The following is a 17,247-nucleotide window of genomic DNA, read 5'->3' as shown; positions in this document are numbered from 1 at the left end:
TGCACAAGGGCTGAAATGCTGTTTTAAAAATCACTTAATGATTTAATAGATACTTCAAGCAACAAAGCATAGGGCAACACATTTAGATGCAGGAGATAGTGAGTTTAAGAATGCCAACACAAGAGGAAGTCAAAACAGGGCATCTGAATGTATTGTCCACTTCATTCAGACCCACCTCCTTCAAGGGGTTGTAGAACTTTTCCACTCCTATACCATGTGATGTTGCCATCTGGATAACTGTCTTTTGAAATGCAGTCACCCAACTGCAAAATAAAGAGGAAAGGTTATTACCTTGGTTCCATCAGTGGTTGTCAATTTGGAAGTCCAGAATCCTCAGGGGATTTTAGAGTTATTCCAAAGGTTTCCTGACCCATTCATTTTCCCAGTACTGACTCAGGACTAAATAAATGCTCTCTTGTATAAAAATAATGTTTTATATTTAAAATTATGGTCTTGCTCATTTAAAAAATATGCAATAGATGCTGCTACTATTAATAAAAACACATTCATTTAAAAGCATTTTCAAATTCATTTTGACATTATTCTGGTTTTTTTTTTGGTGAGGGAGACTGGCCCTGAGCTAACATCTGTCACCAATCTTCTTTTTTCTTGAGGAAGATTGTCGCTGGGCTAACATCTATGCCAATCTTCCTCTATTTTGTATGTGGGATGCTGCCACAGTGTGGCCTGAGGAGCAGTGCATAGGTCCACACCCACGATCTAAACCTGAAAACCCAGGGCCTCTGAAGTGGAGCATATGAACTCAATCACTACACCACTGGGCTGGCCCCAGACATTATTCATTTTTAACGTTAACTGAATAACATAACTACAAGAACATCAGCTATTACCATGGGTCATAGACCTGCGGATGTAAGAATCATTAACAGAGCTAAAGGGGGGCTGCCTTTCCAGTTTCTTACTACACATATTTCAGACTACATGTACTTACTAACATCTATAAGCCCCTCCACGTTTCTTCAAATGTGTTTAAACTTTAATATTTAGTGTTTATCAAATAACATTTTGCAGTAAAATTTAATCTGATTCAAAAAACTCTGGACTTGTTTTTTTCTCCTGCAAAGGAAAATTTAGGTATTTTTGGCTAGTGAAAATGAGATTATTAGTCAACTGATGCACGCAAATATGGAGCTTCAGTTTTGTCCCTGCTTCAACACAGCCTCCCTTCAAAGCTCTGCTAATGTGATCACTCAAATCTGAGCTCCTCACGCCTTTACTTCAACTTTTTGCTAGTTTAATTTGTTGAGAAAATGAAGTCCGAAGTCCCTACGTGACGTATGTCTTCTCTTAACCCAGCCTCCTTTACCATTCCAGATGCACCTCTTACTGCACTCTCTTACCCACTGTCTTGGCACCCAAAGTGACAGCAATGCAAGGATCTTGATGTTTCTCCAAATATCATTCTCTTTCACATTGTTTTACTTCAGATTGTTAGAAAGCCCTTTCTATGTTTGCTCTAGAGAAAGTCTACTCATCTTTCATGACTCCATTAAACATTCAGGTCATTCCAACAAGAAAGACGTATGCCTTCTTTACTCTTGTCTCCTTCTCCCTTCAGAAATGGCCACACCTTCCTCTGTGTCCCCCCTCTACCTGAGCAGACCTTCTGACTCTTGCACCTGCAACACTGTCAGCTCCACAAGAGGCAAAGTCTATCTTACTTGTCCTGGCATCCAAGGCCTGGAGAAGGCACTTAATCCCAGGGTAAGTAAAGCCAATTAACCACAAACAAGTTCTTACCTTTTTCAGCTGCTCAGTTTCGAGAAATGGTGCTTTGCTTACAATCTCAGGTTTAGATGGTTGCTCTAAAGTTAAGCAGAGAAAGGTTTTAGGTACATGTAGAAGAATAAAAGGACATTTTTGATTTGACTTATAAAAAAATAATTCATTTGCTTAAAGCAGAAACACAAGCAACAAAATAAAGAATAGATTTCCCATTTAATCTGTAATTAAGAAATCTGGATAGTCCATCACCTCCAAATATTTGCTTTATTATCTTAAATATTGTTTTAAATGTTTACAACTCCTTTGAATAAAATAATAGTAATGTTTTCTGGGTGCTTTATACAGTGAACATGGATTTGATAGAGACACAGAGGTTAGTGTACTAAATAGGACATATATCTCCAGTTGATTACCATGCCCACTTTCTACTTACCAATGGCTTCCAAGTCATTAGGTGAACACCTGAATCCACATGAATCAAGATCACAGGGGTACTGGTTTAGAATGCAGATTTTTGAGCCCTATCTGGGCTACTGACTCAGAATCTCTTGGGGGATCTTATAAATCTACATTTGTAACATGTTCTATAGGCAATTCTTGGGTGCAATGAAGTTAAGAATCATTGCCCTAAAATCATGAGAAACGCCAAGCTAGTTAAGGGATGGAGAAGCCTAAGTTTCCAATGCATCTCAAACTTTATCTTTGAAGTGAAGTGACAGTACGAAACTATAAAGGTGGGGAGACCTTTCTAAGTTGGAACCTGAGACAATGGACAGAAGCATTTTCAATATAGGAAGTCCTGTAGCATAAATTCTAATAGAGGCTTCAGGAAGGATCAATTAAAAATTGCAGTAACACAGTGTTATTTAAACTTATTTTAAGTTATTTTATTCTGTGCTGCTAGTTTTCTATCACTGAAGGATTTTTGACTTTTAATTAGCTCTAACAATCAGTCTACAGAAAATAAATATTGCCTCACTGCCACTGATTTTTTTGAGTCATATGGAACAGAATTACTCTATTCGCATATAAACAGACAGATAAAAATAACCAGGTATTCTTCCTTTCTTAGTCTTATTGTTTATCACCTCCAATACTTAAAATTTTGATTACCAAACTACACTAAACTGGCTCTTCTATAATTATTACTTAATTTGGAATTCAGTCCACGTTACTCATGGAATTCAGAGACATGTTACCTACTCAGACAATTACAGAAAACAAGAATGGAGACAAATGTCTTTGGAGCAGCAAAATGGATATCAGCAAGGCTAAATGCAAGAAAATGTAGCTTTCAGGTTAACATCAAGAGTTAATTTCCCCTTTGCAATTATGTTTTATATTATAAATTAGAATAACGAATAATACTACCAAATCTGCCTATGTGTTGAACTCATGCACTTTAATTACAGGAAGGCCTATTTACCATTAGCTCTAAAAATATAATTCTCCTAATACAATTTTCATGACTGATTATCTATTTTCTAGATACACAGACTGGAAGAAAATCACAAGCAAGACAAAAAATTTAAAAAAAGAAATATAGGGGCCGGCTCCGTGGCCGAGTGGTTAAGTTCGCGCGCTCCGCTGTGGCGGTCCAGGGTTTGGATCCTGGGCACAGACATGGCACCGCTCGTCAGGCCACGTTGAGGTGGCGTCCCATATCCCACAACTAGAAGGACCTGCAACTAAGATATACAACTATGTACAGGGGGGGTTTGGGGAGATAAAGCAGAGAAAAAAAAAAGATTGGCAACAGTTGTTAGCCCAGGTGCCAATCTTTAAACAAAAGAAAAAAGAAATATAGAAGCATACTAAGGTATAACAGAGACAATTACATTAACACAAACAAGAAGTGACACCTAATTGTCAGACATATGAGCAAAACCCTCAAAATAATTTCTAAGGAACATATGGTGGGGGATTAAAGTCTTCCCCATATCAGTAACATCATTAATGTTGACAATTATGACTCTGAGTTATCGATAAAATATTAAATTCTCTTTGGAATTTATGCTTTAAGGCAAATGTCTAATATATTTGAGAGAGGACGGCATCCAAAATATTTAAACAGAATGAACATTCTTGGGGCTCACGTAAGTAAGCCAAAGTTCTCTGGGAACTAAAATCAGTTATTTAGTGACACCTCTCTGAGAGCTCAAGAAAGGTAAGATATTATATTAATTTACGTGGTCAATCAAGAGTCAAAATTATGACAAAACTAGAATACAAGGTTTTGTGTTTCTTCTTCAGTAGTACGTATGTCTGGAATATGTGGAGAGATTTGAAAAATCCTCTGAAATAATTAAGGCCTTTAATACAAAACGTGGGTTGGCGGTTTTGACAAGGTGCTACTACCTTCTAGTTCACCAAAATTATATACCAAAACAGTTGGACACACACTTCCTCTTATGAAGAATATATTTCTCTACTTTGCTTTCTAAACCCTGTGATGTTTTATCAATGCCACGTAAGACCATAAAGACTTGGTGTGTTACAATGGCTAGTCCTTTACACATGGCCATGTGTACTTTGCTTCCAAAAATAGTTTCTAAAATTTATTATTTCAATAAAATGAAACTGTAGCAAACCAAGGGAAACTTGATGAAAGGACGCTTAAAGTTTCAACTAAAATTTACACTGTTATTCATCTTCTTACTTGGAAGAGAGAGTCACAGTGGGTATTGTGGAAGTAAGGCTAATACCTATTGCATTTCTTAGAGTTACTTTTTCCTTAAACTTTGTTTCAAAACCGTTACATTAACTAAACATTTTGCATGCAATCTTCTCTTATATTAGCTTCTAACAATCGATGAGTGTTAGTTGGAGGACCATAAAAGAGGACACGTACTATTTTAGCAAAATTGCATATTGATTCCAAAGTGTTTAAAAAAAACTTTACATGAATTATGTCTTAATATGATTCAATGATTCATAACCAAGTATAGAACTGAAAGGAAAAGTCATGCCACAAATTTATTTGCATTATTAAAATAATCTTGTCAAGGGTTCTCAGGGCCAGGTGAGGACGGAGTGATGAATACAAAACTGCTCCGTATCACCCACTATGGACAGTGTTATTATCAAAACCACACACAGGACAGCTCAACAGGATACTGGCAGGAGAGAGCAAGGAAAGGAGGTGCACTGGTTACATTGACTCGAGAGTGTTTCTCTCAGGACTTTGTCAGCAATCACCCCTCATAAATCCTGGTGTATTTAAAGTAAACCATTGTGAGCATGGAATCATAGTTTGCTTTTCTCAGGAGATGGGAACGAGTTTTTTATATTTAAAGAATCAAAATGAAACAGTGGAGGTCTCATTTGTTAAACAGATCATTTTCTGCTTTCTTCATTCCAAAAAAAAAAAGATTACTTTGCAGTTGATTAACTTTCATGGGGAGGGTGAGAGGACGGATGCTCAATTCTGATAAAACACTGAGCACAGTACCCGAATGAAAGCTCTAAAATAACTGTGTGAAGCCAACTAGCACTGTCCATCACAGAGAAGAAAGAGCTGGTCCAGCTGTATCCAGACTGTATGTCACGGGAACAGTCTTCCTTTTCACACCCCAGACCCCAGAGTACAAGAGGGCTTGACAGATTAGCCTGGGCTGTGGTTTTCAAATGCCTTTTTAGAGCTGGGGTCCTCCCATATCTTTTTCCCTGTGAAACAACTATCATGAAAAAACTTTGCAATACTGAATGGGTGGAATTCTAGCTAATCTGGTAGAAGCAGCTCCTCACCATCCTCAGCTCTCTTGATTAGCTCCTCAAGAGGACCCCAGGGAAACCACCACCTAATCCAGGGCACTCATCTTACTGATGAGGATGGAATCGTAGCCCCAGACTGGTGAAGTGACTTGCCCAAGGCCAGAAACCAGCAGCAAATCTAAGCCAGCTAGGTCTCCCGATGACCAGGACAGCGATTTTCCATTATACCACTGACAGCCAATTGGCAATCTGGGCACCCACGTGACCCCTAAGACTTCTGCACAGTGATTGGAATGAATCTTTGGGGACTTTTAAGGGTCTGCTCTTGTTTCTGAATGATTTTATTAACTTCAACGATGCATTAAGTGCAAATACAGTTTGATTTTGATGACATTCAACTACTAAAAGATAAAAGGCTGTATTAGTGCACAAAGCACGTGCCTCATTTGGATCTGGGCTGCTTTCTGGCATGAGTTCTTGCATCTGAGGTACAGTTTGAAACTCAACAAACAGACCTACATCGGAGATAACAAAGTCATCAGTCAGGGTCTCCAATTTGAATAAAACAGTTTGATTTTGCCCATGAGGATGGCACTGCAGCAAGCTGATCGGATTAGCTCACATTAACCGTACTCAGTTCTGTGGTACACATTGCATGTTGCTAGGTGATTCAACAGAGGGGGACAGAGGACTGACTGACGAGCCTAGTAACTCTTAAATGACTGTAATATACACATGCAGAAAATGGAAGCCTCCTGTCACAGCTGCCGTCTGCTTCACAAAAAGTCACCCAAAGTAAATTCATTATTTTCAAAAAAGCAAAGACCCTAAAAGCTCTTGCAAACACTTTCTTTATCATGAGCTGTGCTCTTCATTTTATTGGGCTTGGAGTGTCCCACGGTTTCTGGTATAAAACGCCATTTTCAAGAGTGTGTAACTTGTCTATTTAAGTCTCCCTGGCCCAGAGCCTGGAATGCAAATTCTGTTTCTGAGAGCCACTTTGTTTTCAGCAACATTCAAAGGAGAAGGAGTAGGGGGTGCTATCGGTATGCAGGGTGTGAGTTTGTTTTCACAATCATAGAAATCCTCTGTGTTCCAAAACAGCTTACACATTTTATCGAATTAGACCAACTGAATTTTTTTCAGATTGCTGCATGGCATTTTTTTCTTAAAAAGAGGATATTCTGAAAGCTGTCACAATGATTCTTCCAAATGAAACAACTTGGATTTTCTCAACTTCCTTATATGCTATCTTGATATTTGGTAATTTTAACAGAGTAAAATAAGAAACCTGACAATGACAAATCAATACACATAACCTTTAGAGGGCTGCGATTAGATCTTGATTATATCTCTGGAGCTACTGTGCTATATTCCTGATACATGCTTATATTTATGACCTCACAGCCTATTAATCAAAAAAATTTTGGTTGCTCCCGAGAAAAAGTGTTCCCAGCAGGGTACCATTCATCTTTCTAATAATATCAAAGTGAAAGAAAAGAAAAGAAAAGAAAAGACATGGGACATTGGCAAATACAGGATGCAGATTATTTGGGTTTAATGGACGGGGCATGGCAACCAAGCACTTGGTACTTGGTTTGATTCTTAAAATGGTTGAGAATGGTGGATGGTTTCTGGAAAGTACCTTCTAAACTGAAAGCCAACCAAGTGAAACATGTAATATGCTTTTACAAGGTTCTTCTGGAGAACAAAGGTTTCCTTTGATAGTATACGCACTTTTTGAGTCTGTCATAAGCCTATAGGAGCTTTGAAGTCCATATAAATACTTAAGGGACAGTCCTACTTAGCTGCATAGGCTATTACAGAGAAACAGGAACACTCCGTGGACTCACTGTGAGTAGGAAGGCCCTCTGGGTTTCTTTCTTCTCTATTTATTTTAATAATTTCTAGGGGCTGTCAAGTTATCAGAAAGCAGAGGGAAACATTGGAGAAGTGAGACCTCTAATTAAAAAAGACTGGCATTCTGAAGCTCCTGAGACCTATTTTTCTCCCTGTAATTTCTAAAATATTATGATGTAACAGAGGTGGGACTTTTTATTTGAATATTAAAAGATAAAATGCTTTAATGAGAACTTCTCAAGTCATTCATTTGCATAGCTATTTGCACAGCAACATCAACTATATATTATCATTAGGCAAAGTAACTTTGCCATAATGACTACAGGAATTATTCCAAAGTTTCTTCTACAACCTTCTCTTCTGCCAACCCTACTACACTTTTTTCCCTTAGCATGTCCACATACACATTCAGGGCTGGTGCACTTCTTTATTGTAGTGCAATTTTCTAAACCAGCTGACTACTTTGAAGATGTAAATCAACAAACATTAAAGATGAGGATGTGTGTGTGTGATACACACACGTATAGATAGAAAGCTTAGAGCTCTAAGTCATAAGACAGTTTGCATTTGCCTGCATTTTACTGTTTTATCTACCAAAATGTCAATTTTGTATGGTTCAGCCTAACACATATATATGTATGCATGATATACATGATTGTGTATGTATCATGTATCTTTGCATATATCACAAAACATTTATTTGTACATGTCAGTGAAAGTTAAAGATCACGTGCCAGTCTTCACTTAGTAGTACTTTATATCACGGGAAATTTTACCCAACAAAACAAGAGAATGTTCTTTTAGCTTCTCATGGCAAAACTCCTATTTGAATTTCAGGTGTTTTGTTTTTCTTGCCGATAGCATGCATGGACAGAACGACGATCGCTAGAGGTCCTCTGATATAGGTGCCCGCTCTGGAGACACTCCAGAAAGCTCAGCCATCTTTCTAAAGAACATTTTCTAGCCCCAGCCATCAGTCCCACTTAGCAGTTACACTGCAGACACTTACTGAACACCTTGACTATCGTGGGCGCCTCAAACACGTTGTCCTCAGTGACTAGCATGCACACAAATCTCTTCTCATCGCTGATTCTTGCGTTACTGATGGACAACGTGTAGTTTTCTGAGAGGCTCAGTCTGTCTTTGTACTCTGGGACATCGTCATACTGCACACTTTTCTTTGTAGAGGACCTGAAGGCAATAAATACTGGGGACCCATCGGGTTTTTCCTAAAAATGAAAATAACAATAGATTTAAAAACAAGCATACTCAGATATTTCAAGATTACATCCAGAATAACAAAACATCCTTGGCCATATTCTTCCACCAACCTTTATAGGTCTGTCCAAGAAGAATAATTTTGGATACGAACCTCATATAAATCTTTGGTTTGGAAAATATCTTTTCGTAAGAGAAGCTGTAAGTTCTTTCACAGGTTATCAGTTTAAATGTGGGAAATTGAGAGGATCAAGTTCTAGGGATCTGAGCTTTTCTTGCATCTGGAGGATAGAATTAGCGACTATTTTGAAACTGTCAAGGGCTAGCCTTATGTCTAATATAACAGAAAATAACAGATGGAAACATACAAATGTACAGAATGATATCTAGCTAACCATCACAGCAAACCATACCATTGGGCTGCAAATGCTTGTTTAGAAATCCTGGGCAATTATCTTTTGCATATCACTTACTTTAATTCACACACTTTAATTAAATGTCCACACCTTTCAGTTTCAGCCGAAACTGACATAGCTGACCTTTACACATAACATAGTTTAATGAGTCTTCAGGGAGGAACAGCATTTGCCCTTGTGAAACAATATGTCCATTAAGCAACAGAATCAGATTAATCACTAAAATCCATAGTTTTGCCATCTGAGTTATAAAACTTAGCTCAAAGGGCTTTCATACAGAAATTTATTATAAAAATAAAACGTAATCTGGCATATACAATTATACTAAGAGCACTGAGACATATAATTCATTTCTTCCTCTGCTCCCACAAAAATTCTCTTATCTAATAAGCAATTTAATCTAAAATAGAGGCCAATCCCTCTTCTATTTACCTCACAAGGCCTTTTTTGAAAATAAAATGATACAACATTTTAAAGTGCATAGCAAATTTCAAGGTTCTATGAGCAGTTACATTTTAAAAATTATTCATATTTATTACTGTTATAGACTAAATGTTTGTCTCCCTACCCAATACATATGTCAAAGCCCTAAGCCCCAGTATGTTACTTTGGAGGTGTAATTACTCTGAGAAGTAATTAGATTTACATAAGGTCATGAGGATGGTGCCCTCACGAAGGGATTAGCGCCCTTACAAGAAAAGGAGGAGACATGAGCGCTCTCTCTCTCTCTCCATGAGAAATCAAAGAGGTCAGAGGAGTAGAAAGTAAAATGGCAGCTGTCTGCGAATCAGGAGGAGGATCCTCACCAAGCATCTTCCAGCATCTTGATCTGGACTTTCCACTTCAGAACAGTGAGAAATAAGCATCTGTTGTTTCAGCCCCCAGTCTATGGTATTTTGTTATAGCAGGCCAAACTAAGACAATTAAGAAGCTAATCTTGGCGGCCAAAGTTTTAGTTGATTGAATATCTGAACACATCAATAATATTTTCCTTAAATCTTTTAATTTTGTCACAAGTTCGTAATGCAAATCCTTACCCTGAATCATTCTTTCAGTAAGAGAAATATGTGAGACGAGTACCTTAAATTTCTGTATTCATTCACTTATGCAACAAATAATAGTTATTAAATTTTGAGCATTTAACTAAAGGCCACGTACTCTCTTTGGGCCTCCCATGCATTAATTGATTCAATACTCATAACAACCCTGTAAGTTAGAGTTCTACCATTAGCTCCATTTACAGATTAGACAATGCAGGCAGAGGCTGGTTAACTAACCTGTCCAAGGGCCCAGCTAGCGTATCTCAGCAGAGCCAAGACCGGAGCCCCGCCTCCCAGCTCCACTCCGACTGCCCTGGACCACTCTTGATGGCCACTGGATGCCTCTTCTGTACCAGGCCCTGAGGTAGGTGCTGGTGAAGAGGTGGTGGGAGTGGGGTACGGAGGGACACAGGGAGCCAGCACCTCCATTCCTACAGAGATCACCATGCGGTAGGGGAGAAACTAATCCGTCCTTCCTCTACGTTTTCACTCTCTCCCAACCAGCCCTTTGTCTTCAGCTACTTTAGAGCTTGAAGACTATGTCTGCAAATCAGTACAGCACATGGTACTTCCAATGGATCACATCAGTTTATTGCTGAAGATTTTTGCTTAATTAACAACTTGAAAATTGCCATTGTTGTTCGTGCCATTGTGCCAGTTCAGTTTGGGTGAAAATTATTCCCTGGGTTATGGTCAAAAATGTCTGTGATCACAGAAGTTTTTCACCATATGTGTTCCATTGATTCTGGCAGTCAGCTTGACTCAACAGGTGAATTATGTGGTAGTCTCCCAGACCCTTAGGATTTTAGGGGTGTGAATAGACTTTGTCCTCATAGGCCTTAACTTCATATTCCCACTTTTATATGGAACCAAAAATAGTTCAAAATTACCCAAGGTGAGCTGGATCACAGGAGGAGAGTACAGAAAGGTGCTATGCCACCTCACTTCCTTTCTCTCCATTCAAACGTCCCTCCCACAAGTACAGTGTGCTTAGACCTTCGCAGCCCCACAGCCACAACAGCCTACATTTTTCATGCAATTACCATGTACCGAGTACTAGGTAAGTATTCTGATATGAATTACTTCAAGTACCCCTCACAACACTATAAGGAAGGTTATTCTTATCATCTCACTTTATAGATGAGGAAAAGGGGATTAATTCACTTGTCCAGAATCCCACAGCTATTATATGGTAGCACATGTTGGTCTCACTTCAGAACCCATATTTTAAAAGACTGTGCCTTACCACCCTTGGAGTGCAACCTTAAGCACATTTCCCAAAGTGTGTTCTGCAGAATGTTTGTTCTTGGAGATATTTGATGGGAAAAGTGTATGGTTAAATAAGCCTAAGAAATGAATCAAACTCAGACAACTCCTATCGTGTTTTACTATACGAAAGGCTCTGAGAAGTGCTGCAATAAAGAAACTTTTCGAAAATTATTTGACCGTCAAATCCTTTTCCTATTCCAATACCACTTAATATTTCAAGGAGCTGGGGAAAATTTGCCGTTGTGTTCAAGGGAACATATTTCTGCTTTAAGCTGGCAAACTACCATGAGCCTCATGTGATCCAGCCCTGGGAAACTGTGCCACACGGGCCCCTTTTGTTGGTTTTGGTAATTAAGTAGAGATTTTCATCAGTCAAGATTACCTAGCCACTCTACATCCACCTACCAGGATATCTACCCTCCATTTCCAGAGCTATCCGTACCTCAATACCTGAGAAAATATGAATTTGCCATATGCAAGAAATGGATAAAATCAACAATGTTAAATATAAAAAGAACCTACCACAGCCACACAATTCTAAGACAAAATACCAGAAACAAGCTTGTAATGCTGATGACTAATTCCCAGTGAGTGCTTGGTCCTCTGGCTACTGGTGTATCTCGCCTTGGCAGTAGCCACACCAAACAGAACACGAGCATGTAGAGAAGGGCTGGCCTCGCCCGCCAGGCTCTGCCCTGTACTCCACTGAGTTTCTTCTGGAACTCTACCCCTAACACTTAAGGTTGAATTTCTCAGACTAATATGATCTAGCAGTTACATGTTTATTGGCTTTATTTTAAAATAGCATTTGTTAGGTAAGACTTAAGAATTACTATTTTGACATATTCAACATATTTATTCTACCTTCCTCCATTTGTACCCACAGTTGAATATTGTCATTATGTTCATTTGAAATTCACATTTAGTCACAAGAGGAATTTTATTTCAAAAACTAGAGGCAATTAACCAAGTCCAAGGTAGGTCACACTTACATATTTCCATTTGCCAAACATGAGGTTCTGAGGTACGCTGAGTCGGCAAGGCATGATAATAGTGTCTCCATAGGCTGAATTTACAGTATCCCATCCAAGGCCTTTAGAAAAAAGGAAAAAAGGAGAGAGAAGATTTTAACTGTCTTCTTGAAGTAACAGAGTAAACAGCTTCAGCTCAAGTGCACGTCCTAACGAAGGTTCTCCATTACAATTTTATCATAACATACAAAAAGTACTAAGCTAGAATATACCTCCTATTTAAATACCAAAAGTTCTTAATTCACTACTAAGCCTTTGAATGTCACAGAATTCAAATTTATAGACCCCCCACTTTTACCAGGGAACAGATGAGTAGTGTATTCCAAAGGAGCATAGTGGAACCTCAGGGTGTCCGTAGGAAAAAAAGTCCACTATATTTCATAGACGTGTGGGACAAAGATTAACATGCTTAAAATTCTCAAAGCTAGCTTTAAACGTATTTGTTTCATTTGAAAATACTGTCAAATTTATCTTCTGGAAAATTTAAAAAACTACTAACACCTAAGAACTAATAAATATAAGACCACAACTGAAGTTTAATTATAAGGAGGAAAATGGGCATGCAAATGGCTTATTTTATAGTTGTAATGGCTAAAATACTAGTTGTAATTTTAATTTTACATAAAATATTAACATGGTAAGAATTTATGCTACGAAAATTCTTCATAAAGTGTTGTTTTCAAAGTGATTGCCCTGCATTTCTGGTAGACAATCTAACTAAAACCAAAGTTTGCTACTAAGGTACAGAAAACTTACTGGTATTATTTAATTCTTTATTGGGAAAAAAACGTAAATGATAAATAATTAAGTTGTCAAAAACCCCACAATTTTTGCACATGTATATAACATACTATTCAAATCTATATATATTCATGAAGTTTAAAAAAACTCAGGCATTTAACTTGACAATATTAGTTAAAAAACATCTCAGATTCTCTTTACCTTATTTTGTTTACAGTGATCTTTAAGATTAAGTACTTTTAAATATCTACTAAGATATGTCATAACTGGATATAGAGTGTGAAGGGGTAACTTTATTTTATAGTGTAGAAAAAAAAATGATATTTTGTCCAGCAGGTGGTGCAAAAGTGCAAAGCTAAAGCAACCCACAGCACATAAATAAGACCATCTCAGGACGCTGAAGAAGCAAGGCAGGGTGGAGACCGTCTGTCACTGTTACCCATCCGTCACGACGCATACAAAAATTTCATATAGAGATAAGAAGTCATTACCTTTAGTGAAGAAAAAAAGCTAATAAAATTCCCATTTTAAAATTCTGTCAACTGAGGAGACTACTTCCCCTGAAAGCAATTTTGCCCCAGTGAACAAAAACATTGCAAAGAAGACAAATATCACGTAAATGTGCCACACAACCACTAGTTTCTAGCATTTTTAACATTGTTAAAATAAAGAATACAAAATACAAGCCATGAGAATGTGTTATTCACTTGCTATTCGAGACGAGAGGTTTACTAAAATTGTTTATTACATATTCAGTTTTATAATAAAAAATTACCTCAATAATTTTTAATTGTTTAGTGTTCCCCATACTCTAATTTTAATTCCTTTTTCTTCAAAACATTGAAAAGCTTACGACTGTAGATAAAGAAATGGTCTCTTCAGCCTTGTTAAAATAAAAATTATGATGGTTTCAATATGTGGTTGTAGACATACACACTAATGACAGTTAAGAAATTGCTTTATTTCACAATACAGGGCTTGTTTTCGACAATACTTTGGCTCCCAAATGTGGAACTTCTACCACGTATTTTAAGATCTATTTATGCCCTATTCAGGAAACCATTTTGTAATTTAATATTTTGTTTCTTCATCAGTATATAGCAAGGTGCTTAAATATGTAATAACTAAAATGATGTGGATCTATACCTTAAATTACAGCAGGACATGCATGTCTAATAATCTCCTAACATCACAAAGGACACCTTCTTTTGACAACTGACGGTGCTCTCATGGTGGGTCAAGAAGTGGAAACGGTTTACAGAGCTTAGGCACAAATGAGGTGAATCCTTTGCCAGGTATAGGAAAATATGAAAACTCTTTTTCCAAAAAATTGAATGTTTTGTTCTTTCTTACAGACCATTTTTCTTTTCTCTGACCTACAGAACTTTAACGTGCTATGTATACCCCAATTTTATAACAGATTTAAAGCTGTATGGCTTTCAAGTACATAGTGAGTTAGCATGATGAAAGTCATTACAACAGGGAAGGAACCATCTCTCTCTCTCTCTTTTTTTTTGTTCCTGAGGAAGATTAGCCCTGAGCTAACTACTGCCAGTCTCCTCTGTTTCCTGAGGAAGACTGGCCCTGAGCTAACATCTGTGCCCATCTTCCTCTACTTCATATGTGTGACGCCTACCACAGCATGGCTTGTCAAGTGGTACCATGTCCGCGCCTGGGATCTGAACTGGAGAACCCTGGGCTGCCAAGAATCGGAACGTGCGTACTTAACCCCTGTGCCACCGGGCCGGCCCCAAGGGACCATCTCCTTTTAATCTTTGTGTCCCCAGAAACAATGCCTGGCATTGACTGGGCATCTAGTAGAATGGTTTCTCATTTGAATGTTGTGGAGTCCTTTCCATTTTGATTATCAAATCAACCTCTTTGAAAACAGGGAGGAGTTGATAACACTGGAACTTCGAGAATTCTTATTCCTACCACATACTGTAAAGGCTGTCACATAGTGTCTTCAATGTTCCAGGAAAATGGGTTTGTGTGTGGATGGCACTCTGTTTTGATGAGAAACAAATACAAAGCAAACATTTTTATAAGAGTTCATGGATGAAACTATAGGAGAGAACACTCCTCCCTTCCCTTTCCAAAGAAATTAAGGTCTATTTGCGCTCTGTGATTTGTGAATGATACTGTACAATGCCTTTTTCCTTACTTGTGATGACCACAAAGCAAAGAGCTGTTTTTTAAAAGTAGTTGAAAGTTCACGGGTTGGGCCTTTTATTGACAACTTGATATCCGAAATCAGCCACGACTGGACTCCTTAGAGCATAACAACATAAGGAGAAGAAGACACGGGCAAGGAGGGCAGGAGGGAAAAGGCCAACAGTTACAGACAGCACTGGTCCACAGACAGGGGCAGCATGCATTACGGTAAGTTGGATGGCATTAGGAGCCACGATCATGACGATTTTAGAAATAAAGTTTGCTGTAATCATCAACTTTCCTCTTCCGGTGAGAGTAAACTGACCCCCAGCTTCATCTGATGGGAAGACTAAAGGCTCAGACCTGTGGAGGAGCTCCTGTCTCTAACTCCTTGGGGATAAGTGGCTACAAAGACGACTGTGGTTTGATAAATGAGCATCCTGATTCCTAGAGTCTCAGTCTTTGAGACAAAGTGCCAGTGAGACCCACAGTAGCTGTCAACACAAATGACTCTGTTTATGCTTTACATGGAAGCAAGAGATTCCATCTTTGAATTGCGAAGTCTGAATCGACTTTAGCTTACTAGAATTCCCCTGGAATTTTCTCCCTGTAATATTAGTTGGTTAAATTATTCATGATTTTGTAGCCTAGAGATTATTGGACACTATTGCAAATATGGAATGTCTATGATGTCTTTCCTCAAAGAGGCTAAATATAAAATATACAAGGAATCTGTGTGTACACATGTGTATATTTCTGTGTGGTCTATGTCATATCTACGTGCATGTGCATATGTTATAAGATGCTTTAAACTGAGCTAGAAGCCTTCTGTATGAAATGTGTTCTATAAATTTAAGGTACTGTTATTAACTGTTAATATTACTGTTGTTATCAAAATATCCTGACAAAATAAAACAAAAATTATTATACTTGAAGGGCAGTGTGTAATTATTTAAGCATTTTTAATGAAGAGTTATGAACTAAAGATAAAGAGCAATAGAACTAGAAAGGTTACAGAGTAGAACCCAGTGAAAATACAATGGGAAAAGCACAGCAAAATGAAAAGCTCTTGACTAAATAATTTCAACGTATACAATCACAGGCCAGTGATCATAAAATACAAGACAGCTAAACTTACGCACTTCTTATAGCAAATAATTTAACTAGGCTTTTGATGTTGGGTAAACATTTTTATTTCTAATTGAACTAGTAAAAATGCAATAATTTTGGTTATATTGGTAAGATATACTTTTTCCGTATAAACATTCTTAAGGACTGTTAAGTTCAGAGCACTCATTCTCTTTGCATTGCTGACACATAGACATTTGAGTTGAGGTAGCTTAAAATTCAGAATCTCCTACCACATTTCCAGGAGAATAATGCAGAAAAATAGGGTGAGAATTAACCAGGCTATTTTTACCTGCTGTAATTTACTGTGCTTAAATATTTTTATTGCACTGATATTTTAATAGCATCATCATTCTTAAAAGCATTTTTGAGCTCTGTAGCTCCGTTATGTGTCATAGAAGGGTTAATCACAATTACATTTGGCTCAGAAGACTAAAGTCCAGTTCTACAGAAATTTGAGAGAAATTTATTTGTGCAGATGAATTGTTGGGGAGAAAGCAGGTACAAATGAGAAGGTTATCCTTAGAAATTACTTTCATATTTGACTGACTTTGACAGAGAAACATGCTATTGTCCCTATTTGCTATGTTAATGAATTAAGATACGCACAACTGTAATTAAACATGTCAATATTTTGTAACATCATTGTATAACAGTGTTTCCCAACCTCGTTACTATTGACATTTGGGGCTAAATAAATCTTCGTCATGGGGGCTGGCCTGTGTATTGTAGGATGTTTAGCAGCATCCTTGCCTCTGCCCATTAGGTGCCAGCAGCACCCTCCCCCTAGTTATAACAAGAAATCTCCAGTCACGACAAATGTCCCCAGGAGGAAAAACTGCCCCCGAACTCCAATCTGTTTGAGAACCACTAACTTAGACCTTCAACTATTGGCTTCTTTCATTCAATAAAATTGTGGTTTCCAATAAA

The 17,247-nt window shown here is 37.8% G+C and overlaps 1 protein-coding gene across 8 annotated transcripts in view; it reads right to left on the bottom strand.

Annotated features, from left to right (window-relative positions):
• The window catches only part of ALCAM (activated leukocyte cell adhesion molecule), a 193,548-nt gene that overhangs the window by 41,622 nt on the left and 134,679 nt on the right, over window positions 1–17,247 (bottom strand). For all 8 annotated transcript variants that reach the window (XM_014853224.3, XM_070508687.1, XM_070508688.1 and 5 more), the window contains exons 2-5: window positions 12,256–12,356; window positions 8,330–8,549; window positions 1,762–1,826; window positions 176–263 (exon numbers count right to left, since the gene is read on the bottom strand). In XM_014853224.3, the coding sequence (XP_014708710.1) occupies window positions 176–263; window positions 1,762–1,826; window positions 8,330–8,549; window positions 12,256–12,356 (474 nt within the window). The remainder of the gene's footprint in view (window positions 1–175; window positions 264–1,761; window positions 1,827–8,329; window positions 8,550–12,255; window positions 12,357–17,247) is intronic.

Source organism: Equus asinus, chromosome 5 (assembly GCF_041296235.1).
Source record: "Equus asinus isolate D_3611 breed Donkey chromosome 5, EquAss-T2T_v2, whole genome shotgun sequence".
NCBI classification, from domain to species: Eukaryota; Metazoa; Chordata; class Mammalia; order Perissodactyla; family Equidae; genus Equus; species Equus asinus.
Note: the sequence above shows the minus strand (reverse complement) of the source record. Positions and strands in the feature narration are given on the sequence as shown.